General features: G+C 37.6%; 1 protein-coding gene across 1 annotated transcript in view; it reads left to right on the top strand.

Moving 5' to 3' along the window:
* The window catches only part of LOC139478514 (dnaJ homolog dnj-5-like), a 39,948-nt gene extending 15,975 nt beyond the window's left edge, over window positions 1-23,973 (top strand). The window contains exons 3-13 of the mRNA XM_071261005.1: window positions 9,052-9,157; window positions 10,422-10,588; window positions 11,796-11,847; window positions 12,819-12,903; window positions 14,207-14,275; window positions 14,874-14,933; window positions 15,483-15,530; window positions 16,479-16,598; window positions 17,935-18,036; window positions 18,974-19,068; window positions 19,254-23,973. Of these exons, the coding sequence (XP_071117106.1) occupies window positions 9,052-9,157; window positions 10,422-10,588; window positions 11,796-11,847; window positions 12,819-12,903; window positions 14,207-14,275; window positions 14,874-14,933; window positions 15,483-15,530; window positions 16,479-16,598; window positions 17,935-18,036; window positions 18,974-19,068; window positions 19,254-19,464 (1,115 nt within the window). The 3' untranslated portion in view covers window positions 19,465-23,973. The remainder of the gene's footprint in view (window positions 1-9,051; window positions 9,158-10,421; window positions 10,589-11,795; window positions 11,848-12,818; window positions 12,904-14,206; window positions 14,276-14,873; window positions 14,934-15,482; window positions 15,531-16,478; window positions 16,599-17,934; window positions 18,037-18,973; window positions 19,069-19,253) is intronic.
* Window positions 23,974-26,638: the final 2,665 nt, after the last annotated feature.

Here is a 26,638-nt window from a genome sequence, read left to right as displayed (position 1 = left end):
TCAGGCATCCTGGACAGAGCAGACAGAGGTTTTGCCTGCTTGTCGTGACAGGAATCCATGATGGGATTGGATTGCCAGCATGGATACAGGTGTGGAAGTAGATGCCAGGATGCTAGGCATTCACTATCCGTGACTTCCTATATTCACGCCCAGGCCTAATTATGTCAAATAGCATTTTTTCATTTCAAATATTTTATCTTAAGCTTTTTTACCTAAATAGGGGACAGCTGTGGCTGAAGAAATCAGAAGCTGACAGTTGTTTGAACTGAGAAAATATCATACATGGAGTTTACATTTGACAGGAAACAATTTCATAGAATGCCAATCTTGAACTTGCTCTTACTGTTGAATGTACATTAAGATTTGCCTTGTGTAGTGCATCACCACATATTGACTATTGAAGGGAGTAAGGTATTAATTTAAGGAAGATTACTGCAAAATTAATTTCTAATTGAAGCCCGAAGGAAATATTTTGACATTTGGCTATAGTCACAGTAGGTATTGTAGTATGTTTGTCCAGAATTGACATTTGACTATAGTCACAGTAGGTATTGCAGTATGTTTGTCCAGAATTGACATTTGGCTATAGTCACAGTAGGTATTGTAGTATGTTTGTCCAGAATTGACATTTGGCTATAGTCACAGTAGGTATTGCAGTATGTTTGTCCAGAATTGACATTTGACTATAGTCACAGTAGGTATTGTAGTATGTTTGTCCAGAATTGAAATTTGGCTATAGTTACACATCTACTTTTTTTTGTTTTTAAGGCAATGTTTTAATTTTCAGTGTTTGAAATTAAGCTTGAAAGTTTAGGTGTCCTTGAATTAACTTTAATGCTAAAAATGAAAGATTAGGGAGTCCCTGCATTCAACTACGATTGAAAGAGACCGCTAAGATCCCAGGAGCCCCTTAGTTTCCAAGATGCGGTTCCATATAATTTGAAAATAGGGTAGGTAACCCATGTTGGTAGGCAGTGTTTTTTTGGGCGGGGATTTGCTTTTGAACATGTACTATATTGGAGAATTGCTATAAGGGTAGTCCAGGGACGATACACCAATGCATTGGTGGATCGAGATATTTTACGTCACGATACAATTATTGAACACAGTCACACACTAAGTAAAAAATATCAATTCATACTTTAAATGTTTACTTCTAATGGCTGTTACACCAAACACTAATTAGTAGTGAAAATTAGTGATGAAAAAGTAAATATTATCCATTGCACCATACTTGACACTGTCAACTGTAAATTGTCAGTGTGCCAGGTATGTAGCTATCCTGTCTATGAAAAAGATCGCTTATAAATATAACCCATGCTTTTAAGCCTCTTCCTCTTACTGGTCAGTGAAATAGAAGTCACCTCTACAAACCCAGAACAGTCACAACCATATATAAGATAGCTATGCAAAGAACAATAAAGTATGAAGTGTGGCTTGTTTCACGTTAAAATATTGTTCCATCATGATGTCATTTCTGGAGATTCATATGTGCGTTCACAACTTGATGACGTCATATATTGGACAGCGTCATTTTTTAGATGGAAGCGTTGAGTAGGGTTGTTACGATTCACTCCCGCATTTGGTGAATCAAACTGTATCCATTCATGAATTGAATTCGTTATTCGTGGCCACTAGAATCGAATATTTATGAACATGCAATCATGTGCATTTACATAAAAATATCCATAAGAACATGTTTTGTGCACAGATTTCTCCAAAAGACAAAATTCTTATACGATTTAATTTGACAGTATTGTGGTCACTGGTCATTGTCGCATTTGAGCAGAAACCAGCACCTGGATAAGTGCAGTATATAAGTGTATAATATATTAATAATTAACAAACCATGTCAAATATTTTGTTGTTCTTGATTCACTGAACATAACAAACAATGCATCAACTGCTGACTTGTTATTGTATTCGTGAATTAATTTTGTATTCGTTTCCCAATATTTGTGATACGAATTGTGATCGCCTCATTGTGTATTCGTTGCAGCCCTAGTGTCGAGTGAGTTGTTCCCCATTGATGTATCTGGCCAACACAGTTGTAGGCAATGGCCCAACGATTGCATTCAGTAGAGTGAGAGATAGGACAATTGTTATTGGGAGAAAAGATAGAGGTAATAGAGGTACATGAAAATTGTGAGAATATCTAGAAAATACCAGACAAAACCCTTCTGTTCATGAAATGGATTTGTCCGACATTGCTGAGGTTGGATTGTATTCAGGAAGTCATCATTATTTAAATATGGGTAAATATATATTTTTATAGCTTGTACATTTTGTTATTTTTGGTACATTGTCTTGTCTGATGCCTACCTATTGGTAGGGCTAGCTAAAAAGATTGATCATTAGAATTATTGTCGATAAATATTTATATATAGTTAAATATTAACTATTAACACGACCGGAAGTCACAAATGCTGTGATACAATGAATGCCGCGGTACCACGAGGTCAGAGTAAATACACGGAATATGCCAGAAATAACTTGAAAAAAATGGCGATAACTGGTCGCTAGCTTCGACGTGTACACTTTCAAGTGTATCCAGTCCAGAATGACATGTTGACGTTTTTTAACTGTTCGAAAATAGGGTATGTGAAAATAGGAAGGCGGATGCCCCGATGCAAACACGACCCGCCAGTCACGACCTTGGGTGAATTGTTGTGGTCCCTCTCGGCAGTGGATGATTTTACATAGCGCTTTAATTATTTTCGTGGAGGTCGCGGACAGCACAGCCACGGTGATTGAATTAATTAGTATCAAGCACTTCACTGAGTACTGCGGACCGCACTCGTCTCGCGTACAAGAGACGGCAGAGCCGTCACGCGTACACGTTACGTCTGCGACTGATTAATGATTGGAAATTAGTGTCATCGAGAATAACTTACTTAAACTATTGTGATTCAGTAATGTTTAGATTTACTACAACGGACTTGTCGAAAAACACTATTTTTGTTATATTTCAAATGTCCACAATGTAAGACATGCATAAATGTGTCACTGCTTACAAGTGCTGTGAAATATGTTCTTACATATAAGTTTAAATTTACTTTTCCAATATTTATCGGTAATTGATCAATATTTAGTTAGATATAATCAATCTTGATGATCTATATTGATAGCCAGCCCTACCTATTGGTTTCACTACCTATATACACTTTCAACTAGCTTGTGAGAAAAGCAAACTGACGCTATCTCATCATAAGGAATTCTTCATTCGAGATAACAGAACTGGAGATCAGCAGTGCATCTGTGTAGAAAACACAAACAAACTCAGCCTCACTCAATTCATTTCGAGTTGCTTACATATGTGTTCAGATACATGAATATGCATGAACATTTAAAAAAAATCAAAATGTCAATATCCCAAGGTACAACATAATTACCTAATGTAGTCTTATAGATCTTTAACATCTGATCTAAGGCAAGCATCACATGCATAAATTGCATTAACTCTGCTGAAGTAACAAGTGCTCTTCACCTCGCTTGTCATTGCTTGTTGTAACCTAAATATGTATCTCTGTTGCGAGTGACATAGTTGAGGCAGCAAATAACAAGAGACCAGAGATGCAGAATTATCGAATATGTCTACTCATTGGTATTAAAATACCCAATAGATTATATGATATGTGTTAAATACCCATTGAGAATAATTACCATGATTATATGTAAGTATTCAATGGCCAAAATATATAACTGAAGCCCTGGCATAGCTTTTTGCATATCATAAACAAGAAAACAGTGTCATCACTATCCCCTGCCATGAGGCACTTTAAAGGTTGAGGTATATACCTAAATACTGATTTTCTAAAATCATGCACTATGAAAAGGATGCACAATATCTAAAGCATGGAGAAAGGGAGAGTAACTCCAGGATACAAGGAAACACAAAAAGTTCTTTTTTTTTAAAGAAATACCAAAGTATCAAAGGGCACTAGTTCAGCATTTGTTTGATATATTTGTAAAGTTAATAATAAAATATGAAATATTTTTTTAGTTATCAGTGTTTCCGTTTAGAGGTAATTACCAGTTTTTTACCGGTAAAATTAGACTTGGACCGGTAATTCATGTTACTGCCAGTCCCTCTGGACTGGCAAATAAATTACCTCATAAGTCTTTGTTGTTGAACAAAACATTGGTGATATTCAGATAAGCTTATTTTTCGAACAAAGTCAGCTTGTCCGTTACCATCAGGGCTTCCTGTTATCTATTTTTAGTGCAAGGAAGTAACATTTCACTTTGCTTTGAGGTTAAATATATATTTGTAGTCTCGCAATACTAAAAAAAACGAGAAAATTGTGACTGAACTTTGTGTGAATAACTTGTAGATCTAACAAAGTTACTTCAGAGATAACGTCATTGCATTTTTTGTTGAAAGTTGGGACTTACAAAAATTAGAGGGGACTGGTAATTTTTAGAGTTACCAGTCCAGGAGGACCGACAGTTTCAAAATCCAACGGGAACACTGGTTATTTTCGGGACACTAAATGCTACACGTCTTTGTGTCTGAATCCAGTTTGTTGCCATGGAAACACCAAAAATATTTTTTGAGAAATACCCAAAAGGCACCAGTTCAGCTTGTGTTCGATAAATATGCAAAGTTTTGTAATAAAATGTTAACGGTTTCCAAGTTTTGCTCCGGAAACGAAACATGACGTATGGATGGCACCCATTGCAATATCCCTAGTGTGTCGGGTAGCCTAGTGGTTAAAGTGTTCGCTCGTCACGCCGAAGGCCCGGGTTCGATTCCCGACGTGGGTACAATATGTGAAGCCAATTTCTGGTGTCCCCCGCCGTGATATTGCTGGAATATTGCTAAAAGCGGCGTAAAACCATACTCACTCACTCACTCCTGGCAGGGGCTAATAATGGAAAATGGTAAGAAAGCAGTTGTATTTAATTGTATTCCTTTGTCAGATACCTGAGAATGCAAAACATGTCTCTCTGTGAATTGTAATTATGTTATGGGGCTACTTCAAATAAAGCATTTACTGTTCTAACTTAAGCATGCAAGTCAAGGGGTCCTTGTCATCACCATAATGTCAAAAGTTGAAGATATGAGAGGTCCCTTTTTCCAATATCATGGGCTGATAGGAGAAGACCTCAAGCCCACAGTGCCGCCAACCCCAATCCCCCAACCCATTTGCTTGACTGTCTAAACAGCCCACTCACACAGTTTAAAAAAAGTTCCTTTATGTATTTTAATGCAGCGATAGAAACTAACATTTTAAGTCCACTAGTCCTCATCATGATAACATATAGCAAAACCCTTGAAAATGGCAATTTTCTACTACCGTATTTGACGTAATAAGCGCCCACGGCGATATTTGCTAATATATTGGCTAGTGAACAATCCCAATTAGCACCCCTTCCGATTGATCAATGTACACAAGACGTATTTATTCGCGTATAACATGCACTCATGTGTTATATGCACCCTTAATTATGGGCAATTAATTTCTGGAAAAATATGTCTGTCGTATATATAAACATTTCAGGCTGTCAGCATGAACCACGAAATTTATCCTTTAAAATAATATTCTAATAAGAGCCCCCCTATTTCTAATTTTGAGAGCGCCCTGGGCACTTTTTAAGTCTAATACGGTATTACTTTTGATACCTTAACTATTGGGCAGTTTGACAAGGACCTATAGAGGGCAAATGCCTATTTCTGTGGCGGATGATTCTGAAAACATTCCGTTATCCAGTGAAATTGAGAAAGTAAAATGTTGCATATCTAAAGTACCTCTGTATATTTTGATTGTTGAATACTGTAGTATTTCCTGCTCAGTTTGACAAGGACCTATAGAGGGCAAATGCCTATTTCTGTGGCGGATGATTCTGAAAACATTCCGTTATCCAGTGAAATTGAGAAAGTAAAATGTTGCATATCTAAAGTACCTCTGTATATTTTGATTGTTGAATACTGTAGTATTTCCTGCTCATACAGGACAAGATTAGCTCTACATGCTATATTCAGGGTGACAAGGAAGCTGTAGTGTACATTGATGTGCAATTGAAGTCCAAAGGTTGGCTAATTTAGCATGAAAATTGAGGTATAGATATGTAGGTATAAAACTTATCTTTTCTATGTGTCATGCAAGAGCTTTGGCCTAGTTCAAACCCAGATATGTATGTGAGGACAGATTGCAGTGATTACATGTAATGATTGCGTGTCTTATGACTATTGATTATGCAGACTTTACTTTCACTTTCATTGTGGCTAGGCACTGTGACAGTGTAGAAGCTACTGCAATGTAACAGCTGCCTGGTAAAATGACTTCATGTGAAGAAGGAGGAGGTATGTTTAGGATCTGGGATGTGACATGGAAATTGTCAAGTGTAACTGTGAGTTATTTCATCTGTAGTAGGTTGCCATGACTACATGGTTTGGGAGGTGTCAGGTGACAGTGATTAGTACATTGCTAGTAGTTAAAGTCCAGCCTGTTTGGAAGTAGAGCGCAGGTTCTGTTTGCCCAGCACCAAGCTTTGTGCTGTGGTCATAATTACGGTAATTGCTTGTGAAAATTACATAGGGCTTATCATGCTTAATGCTAAGTGAATGGGAAATACATGTATCATGTGTATTGTCACTTTAATCAAAGTATGTTTCTTTCATCATTTTGTTTTACTTGTTTAACATTTGAATTGTGAAATATGTTGTATGCCGTGGAATTCATGGAATCTTTTTATAAACATGATAAAGGATATCTCGTTTAGGTTGAAGAGGCTTTGAATTCCTGTGTATATATTAGGGCTGCAATGAATACACTATGAGGCGAATACGATTCCTATCACAAATATAGGTTAACGAATATGAATATTAACACACGAATACAATAAAAAGTCACCAGTTGATGTATTATTTGTCATGTTCAGTGAAACAATATCAACATAAATTATTTGACATGGTTTGTTAATTATCAATATATTATACATTTATATACTGCACTTATCCAGGTTCTAGTATCTGCCTTAAATGTGACAATGACCAGTGACCACAATAGATATGTGGGTACGTCACAATCAGTAATAATTAAATTTTCGTTGTGTTCATGGAAATTCCTGCATTCTGATTAGCTGAATTGGTCACGTGTTATTGCATTCATTTCCCAATGAATGTAAAAAATTAAGCCACGCCCACAGCTGCGCACTACTTTTATTACTGCGGAATGTCAGGGAATCCCAATATTAGAGTCGAGGGAATTCCCTTTCTGCTTACGTGTATCGTCATGCACCGGACATTTAGCGACTTTCATGCATATTCATTGTCCAAACTACCCTTTGAAACCGAAGGCCGAGAATGAATGAAACAGCAAACGTGCAGGCTCGCTCGCCAGTTTTTTTTCCCGCTCGCCTCGGTTCAACTTTCATGTCTTCGCGTTTCATTTCTAACTAGCATTTCTCCAACTGTTTTACCGTAATCAGAGAAGTAATGTTTGAATCACGCAGTAAATGACCATGTTATTTGAAACAGCCGCCTTCTCTCGGACATATTTCTTCCGGTTCGTTACAGTCTGACTGTTGCAAGTCTTTTCGCCTCTTGCCTTGATTGACAGGTCAAATGAACATTGTTTTAATCCCACTCTCCGTTGATTGGCTACTGACTGTGTAGGCGTGTCAAGTTATGTGCATAAATTAAACGATCACCTGATTCATGTCACGCCACTGTATGTATTCCTACACCTGGAATGTTCATCAATGCCGTCATTTTTGTCTGTTTTGATATATGCAACTGTTTTGGGTTAAACTATTGTAGATAAAACATGTTTTACGTTGTCGAATTTAATTATAAGCATTGACTGTGTATTTATTTTGGTTCATTGAGGTATGAATCGAAAAACCGATGTGCAAACTTTTGTAAGAATCCGCTACGCGGATTCATACAGTTTGCACATCGGTTTTTCGATTCATAACTCAATGAACTGAAAAAAATACACAGTCAATCCTTAATTGATGTTTTGTCCCCAACACAATGACATTACCATGAGCATGTAACGCTGGAAATACCATGTCAACAAATCCATACTGAAGTTCGCAATTTAATCCTATTATTACACTACTACAATCTCTGGTTAAAAGAAGTGTTCATTGTATATCAGGACTTATGTTTGTAATCTTTTTTATCAATTTAATGCAAAATTTTATTCGACATTAATTTCGGCAATATAATGAGAGAAAATTCCACATATCACACCAACCATGATAAGATAACTCTTATTGGTGCCTTGAAACGAATGTTAGTTGACAGAGAACGGATACATAATTCATAAATGCCATACTTTGACTTGTTAAAGGTCATATTTGTTGTAGTTTTGACTATTAAATGTAAACATAACGTTTTCACGATCAAAATAGCCAAACTGCAGGAAGCCTCAATGGTGACTAATCAAAATGTAACGTAAACATATCTGGCAATAGCAGTGAGATGTACCCAAGTGCTATGCTTATTATTTTTTTAAATATATATAGTAAAGGCTGCAACTAATTTAACACGATATTGGAATAGTTGATTCCTGATATAATTATGCAGATTAGCTACAGCAATGCAGCTGTTTTTTTATGTTCATTGTGAATGTATCCTTGCCAATGTCATGAGTAATATTGGTATATGTGGTTCTTGTGTCAGTTTCTGATGTGATTGTCTCGGAGCTTGAAATAGCTATTTAAAACATGCAGGAGTGCAACCTGTTATTGAAAAGTGAAACTCAATATTTCTGTATATAAGAAATGAAGAATGAAGCCTGGTTAATTTATCGGTAAAATACTGTTCTCTCATGATGTTTGTACGGGAGATTAGAACATGTGCTCGCAACTTGATGATGTCATATATTGGACAACATTATTTATGAGAGGGGAGTGTCTGGTGAGTTGTTCCCCTTGATAGATGTTAGGTGGTAAACGGTATGGCCAACCAATCGTATCCGAAAGTGGGAGATATAGTGCAACTAGGTTTTCATGCCAACATGCACCTGGTGCAAGTTAAATCAGGTTCCTCAAATTGAGTAATTAAATTGTTGAATGTATTATCTTTTACTTTTGCAGATGAGTGGGTGAGCTTCCTGGGTGAGAGGTGTAAAAGTGGCCTTCATCGCACAGTGTCTATCTTGCTAACTCTTCTGCTCTATCTCCTCGGGATCATCATGTACTTGTGAGTATACAGTCGTGCCTCGTTTATACGGACACTTGCATCATTTCACAATTCGTCCATATAAACGAATTTCCGTATAACTGAAACCAGCTTCTTACTGGAAGAGTTACTTCCCTTCAATTATGCAACTCATGACAGATGACAGAGCAAACATATACATCCACTCAATCTGTATTCATACACGTTTCAAAAAGTCTGTCCTGGAAGTTTGAACTGTCACCAATTGTCGATTTTCCTATGGTATGTCCAAATTCAGTGCCATAATGCTTACTGATGGTTTCTAAACTTGCTGAGGGGTATTTTTCTTTAAACAGACAAATTTCCCTTTTTTCGCGTGCTGTAACTGCGTGTCGCTTACGTTTCGCTGATTGACAGGCCATACTTACACAACTTTGACCTCTGACCTCCACAGACGCCATATTTATCGAAGGGGATTACATGTACAATAAACAAGCTCGTCTCAAATGTAACTCAGTGTCACTTGGTTAATTGACTTCTCACGAATCAAAGGCAGTGTACTGTCCGGATAAGTGAGACAATTTTGTGAAAATGACCGTCCGGTTCCGGACACTGAATTTCCGGATATACGTGTAAATTTATATAGTAATTATTTCGTTTTGAATGAAAATCATCCGGGAACCAAGGTTTCCGGATATCTGAAGTCCGTATAAGCGGGGCACGACTGTACATGCTACCAGCTCTTACAAGGAATTTTTATATATGTCAGGGGACTTCATCAGTACTTGTGAGCAACATTATGATGATAATAGGCCTCACCACAGAGACATGTTCAATTGGTAGGACGTTATTACTTTGGTAAACCATCAGTGTTCATTCTATTTTCATTCTCAGCTCCTTGGGGAGTATGGTTCTCACCTGGCCCCGTATTCTATTATTCAGTAAGCCATGCTGCATATTTCGTCTTTGGGTGACTCTTGTTTTTTTAGTTCTGTTAGGGACTGGGAAAATATAAGTTGTCCCCAGGTTAACCACCCAAAAATAAATTGTTCTTTGGCCTTGCTGGATGTTAAAAAACTGTATAGTTTGATCCCAGCTCCCTTCTAGATAACTGAGATGATGGGACACTTGGGACACTGGGGACACTTGGGACAGGCTAATGTGAATTACAGTGTATGACTTGTTGAAGTGCTTGTCATCTTGTTTGTCTGGCCTAGCCTCAGACCTGAGGCCATTATTGCTGCAATATTTCTGACAGCAACTTAAAACAACATTCACTCACCCACTATCTCCCTGTTTGTTGCAGAGCTTCTGGCAGTGTTCACCTCATCAGTTTAGCTTGGAGTAAAGGCTGGTGTTTTATCAAAGCTAAAGTCTTCAAAAATAACTTAAAACCTGGAACAATTCCTGGCACTACTGAAACGGCAAAACGACGGACAGGACTAGAAGATAATATATCACTGCCAAGTACAGGTAATAAACTGTTTGCTTTTCATCCCCCCGGCATATAATGTGGGGGTATATAGTTGACGCCTTAATCATTTTGTTTCCTAAAAGTAACTCGAAAACCATTCAATATTTTCTAAAAAACTTGCCAGATGTATCAAACAGAGCCTGAAGTTGTGCCTTTTACTATTTACAGATTTTGGGAATTTTTATTTTTCTCGATTTCCATGAAAACAATTTGGACTTAGTCTCAAAAGGGAGGGGTAGGTGTCTTTTTCTGAGCACAACTTAAAAACTTTGAAAGACATTTCATCCAAAATTGGTACATGTATTAACCGAGGGCTGAAGTGGTACCTTGCTATTTAGGAATTTTAATATTTCTTTCCTGTTTCAATGGCAACAAGTTCGTCTTTGACTCTATTCATAGTGGTGTTCAGACCATATCTCTAAAACTAATAGGTATTCTTTCATGACACTTTGCACACACAAAGACCAGTTTGTCAATTGGTGCCTTTTGCTACTTAGGTGTGTTTAGAATTTACTTTATTTCTGTTTCCATGGCAAAAAGTTTGAATTTGACTCTGTTCATATTGGTGTGTACCTGTCATAGAAAGACAAAGTTCTGAATCCCAATTCCATGGTATAGTTTTGATAGCTCAATAACTATCAAATTGTCATCAAATTGGACTTGATAATTTCAACATTTCAGAGTGTCACTGCATTTAGACACATATTCTTTTCAGTAGTTTTCGCTGCTAATAGCTGAAAGATTTATGTTGCTTTGTCAGGAAATATGAACTTAATTACTCAGATTCTGAATCAAGGAAATCTGTGGAACCAGCGAAGAAGATGTTGGTTCTGGCAAATTGGCATTTCTGGCAAAATTTGTTTCAGATTGCTTAAAAATTATATTATGTATGTGCTTACTCAAATGTTACAATATATTTAAATGATAATTGGTTGCCATAGTTATACAGAAACATACACCTCAATTTTACACATGGAAATAATTATAATGTCTAGACCAGAAAATCAGCAACAGATGTCAAAATGGTATCCCTCCTTATCATGTGAAAAGGGAGGTAACTGATGCAAGGGGAGGTAAATCAGATCATAGCCCTAGATTGCTTATTTTTTTCAGAATTGACATACCAACAAGTTTTATGAAAATCTTCCCAAATAATTCATTTTTATTGCACTATCAGTGTTTTAGCTAAATGTTCTACTGTTTCAGGAGAGGAAGCCATGAGACGACTTCTTGCTTGTAGAGGAAAAGACCCTTATAGGTGAGGAGTCCACTGCAACATGGAATATGTGGCATCCAGTAGGCTTTATTGTAGACATGATGGATTGATAGTATATCTCCCCGCTTTATCATGTTTATAGGCACACTGGAAAATGTCTGACAGTGTATTGTTGCAGACCTTCTCAAATAGTTTCACCAATGACTCTCCAGAAATGGACAGCGTTTGTGAGGGCACATCCATTCTGATAGATTAAGGGTTACATCAATGTTACTATTTTCAGAAACAAGTTCTAAGCTTTCAGAAAGCCATTATGAATGTGAATAATTACAACATCGTTGATAGTAAGAGGGAGGAATATACCCCTGAAATGTTTCGGTATCTCATATGTGGAAGGGTAGGAGCTTTAGGACCCTTGGCACTTTCCAGGAATTGTCTTTGCCGAGGAATGACAGGGAGATAGTTGTGTAGCACGTGTGTAAGATGCATCTTAACATGGTCAGTATTAACATGGCAGCAGAATAGGAAACATTAAACTAGAATAGTCTTTGTACAGTTTGTAATCTGTTCTCACCTGAATAGGTAATAAAACACAATCAGGAGGTTCTAATATTTGATCTATCAAATTAGTTTAACACTTAAACACAAAGAATAATGTGATGTTGTGAGAGAAAGTGTCAGAACTCCATGTATGTACATCTTTTTTGGTGCCTTTGTGATGGATATTTATGCCTGATGACCACACATATTCAAAATGAACCTGGTCTCTTTGATGTTTGCTGGTACAGTATTTGAATCTAGGGACCCCCTAAGTCTTTACCTTTTAACATTAGGGCAAGGACCCCTTGACTTCCATTCCTAATTTCCACCCTGCTTCATATGTAGATGCAACATGTCTCCGTTGTTCAGTGCGACAGTGTTCCATGTAGATTCACAAGAAAGCTCTGGGGCTTCTAAGGCAGATCCTCCAAGTGCATTGCCTGTTTGTTTATCTGTCGTCCTTCTGTTTTCAGTATTTTAGGATTACGTTCTGATAGCAGTGATGAAGATATCAAAAAGTATTACCGCCGCCAGGCCGTGCTAGTCCACCCAGATAAGGTCAGTATTCCTGTCTGCTGGGGAATAGATGAGTGAGTCAATGTTTTCAACACAACTGTGAGCTATGTCTCTTCTATGTCCCTCCTATGTCCCTCCTGTTGACCACTCAGATTCCATCTCTCATATGGCTGGCATTTGCTTCAAACAAAATGACGATATGATCAATTATCAAGATCTACATTATATTAAGACGCGTCTTACTTCGCGAAGTGAATCAAATCACATGAGCACCTTGATGAAGAGCATGAAAATATCTCTTGACGCTAAGTTGGCGGTAAACATACTTTGCAAATCCTGCAATCCTGTAATCGACTGAAATTGATTTTTTGTTACGTTATTTTGATTGGACTCATAGTCCATCCAAAATGTTACTCCATAATTCCAGCCAATTTCAGCAAGGGTTGAAACTGGACTTTTATAGTTAACTCCCTTGCCTCTGCAAATAGTCAAAAGAATGACTCACTCCATCCATAAATCCTTGCAACTTGTCAGTTATTCTCATATTTCCTAGCTCTGGCTTGACAGGTTTGTTATCCCCTGGCATATAATGTGGGGGGATAGAGTCGACATCTAGACTGTCTTGTTTCCGAAACGTAACTCTAAAAGCATTCAAGATTTTTCAACGAAAATTGGCAGATTTTTCAAACAGATCCTGAAGTGGTGCCTTTGCTATTTATCTATTTGTGCCATTTTTATTTTTCTCATTTTCCATGGAAACAATTTGACCAGGTTGTCAACTGGTCTCTTTTCCAATTTAGGGCTTTTTAAATTTTTTGTCTGTTTGCATGGTAACAAGTTTGATTTTGAGTCTGTTCATAGGTCAACATTAGAAATTGGCACTAGTCCAATAGTCCTTGCCAAACTGCCCAATAGTTAAGGTACCATGAGGACTAGTAGAAATTGGCACTTTTTAATAGTTTTGCTATATGTTATCATTACAAGGACTAGTGGATTAAAACTGTTAGTTTCTGCCATTGTAGTTGTGTGTACATGACATAGAAATACAAAGTTCCGAATCCCAATTCCATGGTATTGTTTTCATAGCTCAATAACTACTCCTGTATACAGACAGACAGAATAGACAGACGTTCTCTCATCAAGTTGGACTTAAGTAACAGTCAGATGGTTTACTATTTCAAATTTGTTGGGGCCAGGGGGATTTGTCATCTTTTTCAACAGCTGTTGTTAACATGTCTATAGCAGTAGGTATTGTGGAATATTGAATGATGAGATTTAACTTGTGGCAATGTTACCATGGTTATATTTGTTATATGCTAGTCTCATGGAAATAATGGTGTTGCAGAACCAGGAACCTGGTGCTGAAGAAGCCTTCAAGATATTAGGTCACGCCTTTGAGATGATACGAGAACCAGTGAGTTGATTTATGGTGCTCGCTATACGTAGATTCACTTCATTGATCATTATTTGTGACTGTTATGCATATTCATGTCATCGTTTCTTTGATTTGATTACTTGACAGACAAATCTTCACTTCAGTTGATATTTATCAGCAATAGTATTCTCCATTGTTTGGTAACATCATTCAAATGTGATAATGTAACAAATCCATATCAAATAGATAGCAAGAAAAAAATTGGATTTAAATAAATCAGACTCAAAATATTGAAGCTAATGACAAACTTGTGAAACTTTTGAGATGTGCCCTCTCTATTGAAGAGTTGGACTGTGCCTGCCACAATCCAACTCCTGCCACAATCCAGCTCCTGTCACAATCCAACTCCTGCCACAATCCAGCTCCTGTCACAATCCAACTCCTGCCACAATCCAGCTCCTGTCACAATCCAACTCCTATCACAATCCAGCTCCTGCCACAATCCAGCTCCTGTCACAATCCAGCTCCTGCCACAATCCAGCTCCTGTCACAATCCAGCTCCTGTCACAATCCAACTCCTGCCACAATCCAACTCCTGCCTTGAAGTGTTCACATGTTCATGTTCTGTTCCTTGCAGGCCAAGAGGAAGGTCTACGATGCTCAGATGCAGGAGGCTCACGAGGCTGAGGCTGCTATGGTAGGTGGATGTGCTGCTGTAATGATTAACAAACAACTCATTGATGTGTGTGGTCCAGCGTCCTAGTTTGTGGTGTGTCACACTCAATCTCACATTGTTGATTTGCTTTGAAATCACATATCGTATGATGAAACACACTTCAAAACAATGTTCAAACTGGTTATTACCAACCTGAAACTTGAACTAATGTTCTAAGACCAGGAATAACTCGAAGTTCATTTAATAGGTGTTTCTATTTTATTTACATTTTTGCATAGTGCGTTGACTGCATCGTTTACAACCAAGGTATGCAAATGACCAATTTTGGATTTGCTGCTTTGGAGAAAACTGACTTTTATCACTTTTACAAACCTCATTTATTAAGGATGAATAAGAACAGTGATTTTTGTGTTTGGGTAAATGGTGGAGACAAATCTCTATGTTCATTACTACTGATCATATTTGCCACCAACAACAGCCCATAACTTGAGTGTATTAGAACAAGTATGTAGCCACCCTGTAAGAAATCTTCTTTGTGGTTTATGAACTGACATTTCATTTTAATTTCAGAGAGAATTCAATGATCTTTTGACAAAACTTCATGAAAAGATACAAGAGGTAAGATGTGAATAATTTACCAGCATTATTTATCTATTAATAACTCAATGACCTGACTATGTGCATATCAGACTGAATGATCCAGGAATTCTTTGATAGCTGCGAGATGATTAGTGTCCTTGAACTTGGAACAGAAAAGTAACAGAAGCTGTGTGCAGACAAAATGTCAGAGACTACCACCCTGAAATTGTCTCTTGGCATCATTGTAATTTGTTTATACTCACTCAACCATGCATCTTGCACAGTTCGTTTTCTTATTTTACACATGATATTTTTAGAAATGTTTCTTTTTTTCAGCCTGTTTGTTAATTAAATCATGTTTTTTCTCGTCAACCCCACCATCCTTGAACAAAAACTTCCATATGTCAGCCATTTCCCTCACAACATTGATCATCAGCTGTTCACTATCGCTTTGACATTTGAGCATCAGTAACAAGTCTCTTACAACAAAAATAATAAACATAATTATCTTCCTTTAAAAACTAGTTTTGATACCTGTTGTGCACACACTTGATTAGTTTTGTAACAAAAAGTTGCCAAGTATGTCGGCTATGTATGATATGAACGACATGTATATGAGATAACATTCATGGTATATCGCTGCTATTACTTAGAATGTGTGAGAGATGAAAACATATCTTAGGTTAAAAGTTATCTTGCATATTTTATTGAAAACTATTACAGATGAAATGAATACTGGATTGTCTAGTTCAGATTCAATTATTTACAGACTGCCGTCATATGACTTGAATATCGCTGAGTGCAGCGTTAAACAACAAACACATACCATGGGTACTTCTGGAGGCTTTCTTGATGCTTTTCCTTATTTTCCAAATTATGCAGATCTTGTCGAAAGAAAATCCTAAGATTCTTTGTCGAATTTTCAACATGGCCAAGTCCTACCCGTTTAGCTCCTTTCTCCATGTTGATAACTGTTGTCTGTTCCAGGCTGCCAACATGATGAGGTGTGATAACTGTGGAGGCAAACATAAGCGTATTCCAGTTGATCGACCATGGTACAGTGCTCGATTCTGTGATAGATGTAACAACTTTCATTCTGCCAAAGAGGTGGGTCATGTAGATTTGGTGCAGAAATGTTTAGTGCAGTTTTGTCAATTTATTTACACATATCTTTATTCACCGAGAGGTAAGTATGCATGACCTGCATATTTGAACACCAGCACAGGCCGAAACTGTTTTCTACAGCATTGAATCTTCCAAGTTATTGATTGGGCTTCGGGGCCCCGATGGTTTTACCAAAGTGGTCAATTTAGACTTTCATCCTACATTGGGCTGACCATGATAAAACGAAAATATTTTTCAATGGGCATTTACTCTTTTTGTATATAGTTCTTAGTTAAGTTTTGTAGCTGTATTCAGTCCTGATGGTAGTCATGATATGGCTGAAATACTGCTGATGTGACTATTAATGTCTTAACTCACTCACTCACTCAAGCCTGATGGTGTATGTCATGAAGATTGAAAGCTAAATTGTGTATTCGTGAAAAATGATATACAACGGCAAGGAGCACCCAAGTGTATTATTTTCACAAATGCATACTTTTCAGGACTTTCTTTGATCTAAGTAATTCAATGCTGATGAGGAGCTAATGCTCAAACACAACCAACTACACCTGTGTCGAAATGAAACAGGCAGTTGCACATGCAGTTCGAGAGGTCATTGGTGCAAAAGTTGATACACATAGTGAACAATTCACTCGCAGATGTGCGACGACAGTCGAGTTTTTTATGTTGGTAGTGGGTTTCATCTGTTTGGCTGAAATTGTTCATTGGAAATAATCAGGGTTTGTACAGGCTTGAACAGGCCTAGAATTTTAAGGTCTGTCTTGAAAAGCCTTGATTTTGATTGTTAATGAAAGTATTAAAGCACACAAAAATGTGAACCAAAGACGTTTAAGTGAAATGTATCACAGTGATAGATTTGTGTGCCAAAATCAATGAAGAATTCATGACAAACTTACTTTCATTTTTTGTTGGGTCTGAAAATAAATCTAGTAGGAAACTGTCTGATGGTCTAACTGCTTTTGATAGTATAATAAAATAGCATAGCATGCTGGATGTAATTAACTATTGGCACACTTTGAACCCAACTAAAAAAGCCTTGAAAATGACAGTTGGCAGCCTTGAAAAGCTTTGAAAAGGCCTTAAATATTAGTCTTCCATCTCTGTGGGATGTGGGGCAGTCTGGTTGTTATAGCGTTCGCTCTTCATGCCGAACACGAATGGGTTCATTGTGTGAAGCTCATTTCTGGTGTCCCCCGGTTTGATATTGCTGGAATATTGCTAAAACCGGCGTAAAACCATATTCACTCGCTCATTGATGAACCTTGATAATGCACATTTAGGACAATAGAATGACGTGTCAAGATTTGTTTATTTGCAGGGAGATGTGTGGGCAGAGAAGAAGATGCTAGGTTTTCTGTGGCACTACTACGCATGTATGGATCAACACGTGTATGATATAACAGAGTGGGTGGCGTGTCATGTGAGTTGCACCATCACCACAATTAGGGATCAATGTCCTCTGGCCTCAAATAGAAATCCTAGAGGTTAGGCTCAAAAACGTAATAGTCTTGGTTTTCAGGCACCACCCGCATCATCGTAATATCTGCCGCATGTTTTGTTTTTATATCCATTTTCAAAGACATATAAAAATCCTAATACTTTAACACAATACACAAACAAAATTGAAAATGGAAAAAAAAATTGAAACGTGCAATGAATTTTATGATGATGTGGGCAGTGCCTGAGAAAACTATTATTATTTTTAGCCTTAAAGAGGGTTTTTGGTCGATTGGCACTCCTTGCAAGCTTGATCCAACATATTGGAAACCGAATCTGCTAAATCAAATGTTTTATGACGTGTATCAATCTGGCAGTTAAGATCTGTTTTCATTTTCCAATAAACCTCCATTTCACATACGTCATTAATTGCAATGTCTCGGACTGGACACTAGACATAGTCCCTCTGTCAGGCACACACCCCAGCACAGGGGATACTCTGCAGTACACCACTGTCACAAGCTCATTTGTCTGTCACAGGATTGAACTTTTATCCTTTGTAAACAAACATAGTGTACTGAAATCAGACAACACAAAAGTCTTTCTGTAAGATTTATAGATTGTTTCACACAATTCGAAGACATCCTTCTACAGCAGTGATACTGAAGAGTATAAGAATGTCTCCCAGTCAGGCCCCAAAAGGAAAAGTAATGTTTCTCCGTCCTGCAGGTCAATGCTTCCTTTTCCCAGTACGGAAATTCAACCATTCCTAATATTTTGCATTTTATATTTTAGTCTTCAATAAGAGTTATCTTTCCTTTGCCGTGTGATGGCCGAGCGTAGGCAGTTAAATTGTGGTTAAAGTTATGGTAATGCTGAATCAACACCATGAGCTTGACACTAGTCATTTTTGATTACAGAAGGAGTTTTTCAAGCAGATGCAGGCCAACTCTCACCATGTTTTCTACAGAATAGCTACAGATGGAAACCGAGGTCATCGCCATGGAAAGTCAGGGTAGGTCATCAGGGTAGTTGCATTTCTGTTGGGGTGAATGATAATGTGTGCAACTGAAATTAATTTTCAGTGTTAGCATCAGCTTGCTGAAGCATAATTCAGTACTTATGCTGGTTCTCTTTTGTATTTCTAGTATCCAATCAAAACTTCATTTGATGTCAATTTCATTTCCTTTATTTTTGCAGGGAGCATGATTTAGAAGATTTCATTAACCACTTGTTTCACAAGGCGTCTATGTCTCCTGATGGTTCTTCACCATGGCAACAACAACAACAGCAACAACAGCAACAGCAGTCAAGTCAGCAGCCTCAGGCGTCATCGGCATGGGGAGCAGGGTCATCAACGACGTCCGCTGCAGGGGGAAAACGAGCTCGGAGGAAGAAGAAGCGTCACTAAGAGCTACATCTGGTCTCGATAGCTGTGGACAATCTGTGTTCAGTATGCCATTTTATGACTGATCTTCTGTGTGCCAGTTGACAACCGATGTTCAATTTGCTAGTTAACAGCAGATGTCCTGTAGCTGTCTTGGTAAGCTGACATGTAGTTGATGCAGGGATGAAGAGGCTGATGCGGGGGTGTGGAGAGGCTGATGCAGGGGTGGCCTCAGTTGACGGACCTGTTATTGCAGGGGTACAACCAAAGTCAGGGTTTATCTATTTAAGAGAAGGACTTACTATTAAGCATTTTGATACTGAGACAGTATTGTAAGTCTACGCTTAAGTATTGGAGATACAAAAGTCATAATGCTAGAAATTGTAGAATCCCTTTGTGGAACAGGGCTCTGGGCAAGTGTTAAGGTGTCTCATTGTCAAGCCTGTCAATGATTTCTACTGAATCCTTGCATTGGTCGCACTAAATTTTCTCAGTGGTCAAACCAGTTCATGAGCTCTGGTGCATCCATGCATTGGTCATGCTAGGTGTTCTGAGGTGTCGGGGCTGTCAATGAGCTGTGGTGTCTCCCTGCATTGGTCAAGGCATGTCTTAGGTGTCGGAGTGTGTCTGTGAGCTGTGGTGTATTGGTCTTTATCAGTTTCGCATTATGTATAAAATCAACTATGGAATCCCCTCACCTCCTACTGGTTGTTTAAGACATTCTTAATCTTTTGGCATGTCTGTGAGGAATTAATAACCACATGTGCTTGATATCCAAGAATCTGTTGAGGTTGATTTCAACCAGTGGACAGGAATACCTTGCTGTAACACAATGTGGTTACTAGTGCAGGAAACCTGTGGTCTCTGCTCAATGCTGGCAGTTTCTTCCCTGTATCCTTGGTAACATGGATTCCTGGAAATTAATTTGTCCATTACCTTGCACCAGTCCCAGTTTCACTAAGTATTGCTTTTCTCAGGCCCTAATTTAACAGCTCATTCTCTCTAACATCACTGCCTTATCAATCCATCCAGACAAATCAATAAGATCATAGAGATGAAATTTACTGTCACTTGAGGTAATCATGTGTATATTCCTCTCCACTGTGTCCTTCCGTTTCCATGCCAAGCAAGCTATTCAAATGTATGCATTAATGTATGATATCATGCATATAGATGTGGGACAAGCTCTCTCTCGAGAGACATACTGTGCATGTCCGTCAAGAAGGGTGTGTTGTGTGAATGTAATACTGTGTGAGTGTGAACATATAGCTCTATTTTTGTCGCTGTGTGATGACCTATACTTGTACATAGCAACTGTCCGATTTCATGAGAACCAGTTAATTTCCTATCCTAGTCCAGGGCCTGTGAACTTGTCAGCCTGGCCCAAAACATGGATGTGATTCTCATGAAACTGCAGCTGACATCTTCCTATGAGTCTCTGGCTTGTCACCATGGTTACAATGCCTTCTGACAAAACATGCACAATTCTTCTCGGTCCGCTCAACTTCCGGAATATTTCAGATATTTTCATTTGAAAGTGATTGAAATTGACATTGTTGCTGGTGAGAGAAAGGTGGTACATTTGTTTGCAATAAGGAGGGAGCTTTATTTGTAGCTACATCGCAGATACAAGTAAAATAATGCTTGCGTGGCATTTTTTTCAGTTTTGAAGTGGTACGTAGAAAATGGATGTCAGTGGACATGAGTGTGGGGCGCTTCCTAGCCCTTGGATCAGAATGTTTGTACTTATGGTGAAATATAAGCACGCATGGAAATGTTAGTGATATTAATATAGTGAGGTAGATTGACATTCATATATGCCTTATTGTGTCATCTTAATATTACTTAATTTATTTGACCCAACTCTTGATGATCAGGATGACAGCAACAGCTGAGTTGCTACGTAAGCATGGCACATGGTCAGTTGAGTTTGTTAAGTCAAAGTGATGCACGTGAGAGATATGCCAGGCGTGTATCCTCGGTCTTTGTCCATCAAAGTGGCCAGCATATTGTATATTTAGGTGTTTATTTTTGTATATTTTTTTGTCACTGTTTAAAGAGTTTCCAAGTGGGACTTTTCACTATTTCATATTAACATACAGCATATCACAGTCCAGTAACTGTAAAATCACTTAAGACCCAAACTTTGAACAATTATGTTACTAAGCATTGTTTGGGTGTTGGAAATGGCTTCAAATGAAGGTTTACAGCCTTCACTGATGTTGTTTATCTTGAACTGACTATGGGCAATAACTTTTCATTATGTTGAATCCCTGTGGTAGTTAATCACAATTTGGAACATTGTGTAGAACTGAAAGTTTGACAGCTAGGCTTCTCTAACTGTAAGTTTTCAGCTTTGACACCTTTTTAACCGCCGAATCCCTTCTTACTTTAGTGTCTGTTCATGTACAATTTTGATCAATATCTATCTATCACTTCCATTCATTATTTACAGTATTGAAATTTTGATCCGATTGTGATATTGTAGCATAATAACTGATGTTCACAGTTTTTGTTGTCTCTTGTTTTTAACAGCTGTCAATGTATCATTGATTTAACAACTTTTTTGAGGAATACTGCATTAACCTTTTCATGCGGTGGTTGACTGGCTGAAAAGTACTGCATTAAGCTTGTCATGCAGTGGTTGACTGGCTGAAGAATGAGTACCGGTAGGTCATCTCAGAAGTTGTGAATTATTTTTTTGCGTTTGGGACAAACTATCCGCAGTAATATTAATTTGAATACTTTGAGGACAAGACTAGCTTACAATTCTCACATTTCACAGTCAATGAATGCATTGTGATTTAAGAGTTATTCTGTTTAACCTGGTAAATGATTTTTAAGTAAATTGTACTATGGAATAGTTTCTTACCAATAAAATTGAAATTAATTTGAATTTCCTACTTTTGGGAGCTTGTAGGGATTTTAGGTTTATTCAGGGATATTTTTCTGTCTGTTTGTGATTTCCTTTCAGGCAGCTTATCATTGAGCACAGTGGGAACCTCCCTTATTCTATGCAAATAGCACTGCAATAAGGTGAAGCCTTGTCAGTTCTCTTGTCAATTTATTCATCAGTGTCACTTGTTTTTGTCACTGAGGAGGGATCATCACCAACAATAGTCCAGCAGCTTTTTAGTCCTATAGTAGTTGTGGGTGTATGTATTACAGGTGAGACGTTGCTCACTCATGTTTTACACAAGGCTCTGGAAAGTTTTTTTTTTTAAATGCTTCTCATCATGCCTGTAGTTCGACTGAGTCAATTTCAAGGCAGACAGTAAATTTTGGTTTTGTTCATTAAGATGCCAGTTTTGTTATGACGTCTAAGAATGTCAAAATGGTCTGGATTTAAGTAGAAGAGTTACTTTTCCTTGCCTTAACTATCATGTTTGATAACGAGTTTGAATGTGTCTTCTGTCTTCTAATAAAGAAGGGGTAAGAAGTCAAGTGGCTCGGATATTTAAAAAAATATGATTCTGATCATGCTGATGAGAAACATTATTTTTTTCGAGGCCTGAAATATAAATTATAAGACTTATATCTGAAATGATGAGAATTTTAATGTGTCTGTAAAATTGTTCAATATGCAAAATGCATAATGAAATAGTGAACTTTCTTTGATGTTGCAAATGAGAATAATAATATTTATGTCTGGACCTCCCCACTGCTATGTCACGGTCGTCCTCTCCTTTCTTTTCACCATTTTTTTTATTTGGCGGATGTCTTTCATTTCATTGTACTCTGACATATTTATCAACTCAATATTATCTTGGTGTTACACTGCTACACTTACACAAACATTTCATTGCTTCCATCTTGTAGTCACGTGGTTCAGATTTAGTCCACTTTATTGGTGAATGGTTGGTTATTTATTGTCATTGTGAGAGGAGTTACCTTGTAACACTGTTTTAGCATTCTTGAATTGTTTCATTCCTTGAGAAGTGTGGCATTTTAGTTTCTAACAGTTGTTACATGGAAATATTTGTTCATACGGGACTGGACACTTCATCATTCTGTTGGTTGAGCCAATGTGAGAGCTGTAGGGTTGTGATAGGGTTGTCTTGAACAGAACTTACAACATTGCCTTTCATGATTAGAAATATTATTTTGGTTGTCCAGGAATTATTTTTATTAATTTGCTACTCCTTGCCTTTTAACCTCGAATAATTAAGAAGAATTCATAGATTTTATTTTCGAAGCAAGCCTGTTGTTACTTTGTTGTAAGTAGTTGAATATTTTGACTTAGATAATCCGGTGTGCCAACCTGTAGTTTTCAGTTGCATTTGAGAAATATTTTCATGAATTTTGTTGTGTTTCTGAACTTGAAGGATTGTGGATTTGAAGCAAACAGAAATGTGAGGGTTGCATTTTTGTACAAGTGCTGCTGCTCTCATCATGTATGTTGGGTCTGAAGTAGACTCAAAAGATTATTCATCATTTTGCTTACATAATTAGGAGTTGGATATAATAAACTATTGTTTACTAATCTAATGCAACAATGATGTATAATACTGTGATTGAGAAATATATATGAATAAATACATTGGATATTTGGCTTTTGAGTTTTTGTTGTGTTTTCCAACAAGACATGACTCAGATTCTGACATTTGCATGGATGATGCATTTGCTTGTAATACATGAGACCCATGATGTTTCTCCTCAAAGTATCAGGACATGGATGTACATGTTGTCTAAGGCGCTGTAATTCGAACAATCAGAAAAAATGAAATTAGAATCCGAATGACAAGGGTTTGCTTTGTACCGGTGATGGTAAAGATAGCTTTGACAATACAGGATTTTTATATAACTAAAACATATTTTCAATCCTATAAATCCATAAAAAAAAATTATTACCTATTGTTCCAAATGTCACTTTAAGATGGTCAATAAAACCCTGTATCAATTGTCGGAGGTGTTAAATAGTCATTGACTGAACAAAAATATTCACAAGGGTTTCTGTTTCTTTGGTACGCCATCTTGCTGCCAGAAAACCATCGTTGGTGAAAATAATGACCCTACACTGTAGGTTACCTGTATATTTTGTCAACACTTCAAAAATGGCGTGGCCATGTCTTTTTCCTGGTGAAATGATGTTTATAGTTGGAGAATATGCATTCTGAGACAACTTAAGACCATGGTCAAAGTGCAAAGGTCAAATATAGGATTACATTACAAAGTATTGCGGAAAATGGAATATCGTCAGCCTCACTACCAACTGTTTCTTTGGTACGCCATCTTGCTGCCAGAAAACCATCGTTGGTGAAAATAATGACCCTACACTGTAGGTTACCTGTATATTTTGTCAACACTTCAAAAATGGCGTGGCCATGTCTTTTTCCTGGTGAAATGATGTTTATAGTTGGAGAATATGCATTCTGAGACAACTTAAGACCATGGTCAAAGTGCAAAGGTCAAATATAGGATTACATTACAAAGTATTGCGGAAAATGGAATATCGTCAGCCTCACTACCAACTGTTTCTTTGGTACGCCATCTTGCTGCCAGAAAACCACCGTTGGTGAAAATAATGACCCTACACTGTAGGTCACCTTTATATTTTGTCAACAGTTCATAATGGCGTGGCAGTGTCTTTTTCTGGAGAGTTGATGTATATAATTGGAGAATATGTATTCTGAGACAACTTTAAGACTATGGTCAAAGTGCAAAGGTCAAATATAGGATTACATTACGAAATATTGCGGAAAACGGAATATCGTCAGCCTCACTACCAACTACACTAAATGTCGTTATATTTTGAAAACAATGGCTGACATGGCTATAAAAAGTTTCAGCTTCCAGCATGGTCGAAGTACATAGGTTCAAATTAAAATACATAGAAAAAAACCAACTACCAATTTAGCGTGTTGAGTCAGACTACGAAGTTAACACATGCCAAATGTCTTTTCAGTTTGAACTAAAATAGCTGGATTTTTGCAAAACATATTTTACTCCCTAAATCGTGGTCTTTACACCGAATAAATAGAGTCCAGTTCCTCAACCACATCAAATTACCTCGGCCTGTAAATAATTAAATCTTGGCTTGTGAAGCAAGTGGGACCAAATGGATCGGGTGGTCCCATCGTACCCCGACCACGTGGCATATTTCAATCATCGAGACCCGTTGGAGTTGGGTTTGTTGTTTAACGCCGCACTCAGCAATCGATCTACGAAATTGGGATACGATGATATGCATCAACCAAGTCAGCAAGCCTGACCACCCGATCTCGCGTTACTCGCTTCTTAGGACAAGCATAGTCGCCTTTTACAGCAAGCATGGGTTGCTGAAGACCTAATCTACCCCAGATCGTCACGAGTCTCATACTAAATTATAACTTGTATGTATTTAAGACTGTGTGTCAACTACATTCTGTAGCCTTGTTCAAGATATCAACTGATACAAAAGAAGAAATTCGCGAATATGGTTGTTAAACTACTGATCAGTAGTTTGAACTTGTCTGCGCAGTAAACTCCGATGACAGACATGGAAGGGAGACAAAGTTTCCGTGTAGTGAGATGAGAACTTTTTGTACAGCGTGAATAACTTTTTTTCTATTACATATATGTTTAAACTCAGATGTGTCACGTTCTCATTCCTGATTCTGTAGGTATCACATGCAAGTTAAAATTAATTTCATCACCTGGGTGAACAATGTGCGCATTCTGATATTCCAAATTTCTTCGCGCCGTGTTGTTCCTCTCGATCAAGTTGTCTTGTATATTTTATCATGAAACGCTTTTGAAAACTAAGCAAGAAAAGCTGTGGTTTTCGAACACACGGCAAGACAATGCCCCATTGTTAACGCGTTGCTTAGTTACGCTTGTCTTCTCTCACGTCCGCGCGTTGTTGACGTCAAAGCAACCTCGGCCTACTGTTTCCTTGTCGCTCATCAGAGATACATCGAAGCGCTGTCAGAGTTTTCTATTTTGCCACTGAATCTTCACCGGTATTCGTATTGTCCCAAGGATGGATGAGAGAGCTGTCTCAGGTTTGTAGATGTTTATGTAGTTATTTTATTTGAGACTGGGATAGCCTAAATGACATTTCTATGACATTCTACAAAATTCGAAAGGAACCTTCCTTATTCTCAAAATGAGACAATCGATTACAGTGATGTCCCTGATAAGTCATGAAGTTACGGTAGTGTTACTGATTATATTTTTACTGATGGATGCTATGTGACAATGACTCATGGCATGACAA

Source organism: Haliotis cracherodii, unplaced genomic scaffold, assembly GCF_022045235.1.
Source record: "Haliotis cracherodii isolate W230 unplaced genomic scaffold, xgHalCrac1.p SCAF_4, whole genome shotgun sequence".
In the NCBI taxonomy this organism is placed as follows: Eukaryota; Metazoa; Mollusca; class Gastropoda; order Lepetellida; family Haliotidae; genus Haliotis; species Haliotis cracherodii.
Note: the sequence above shows the minus strand (reverse complement) of the source record. Positions and strands in the feature narration are given on the sequence as shown.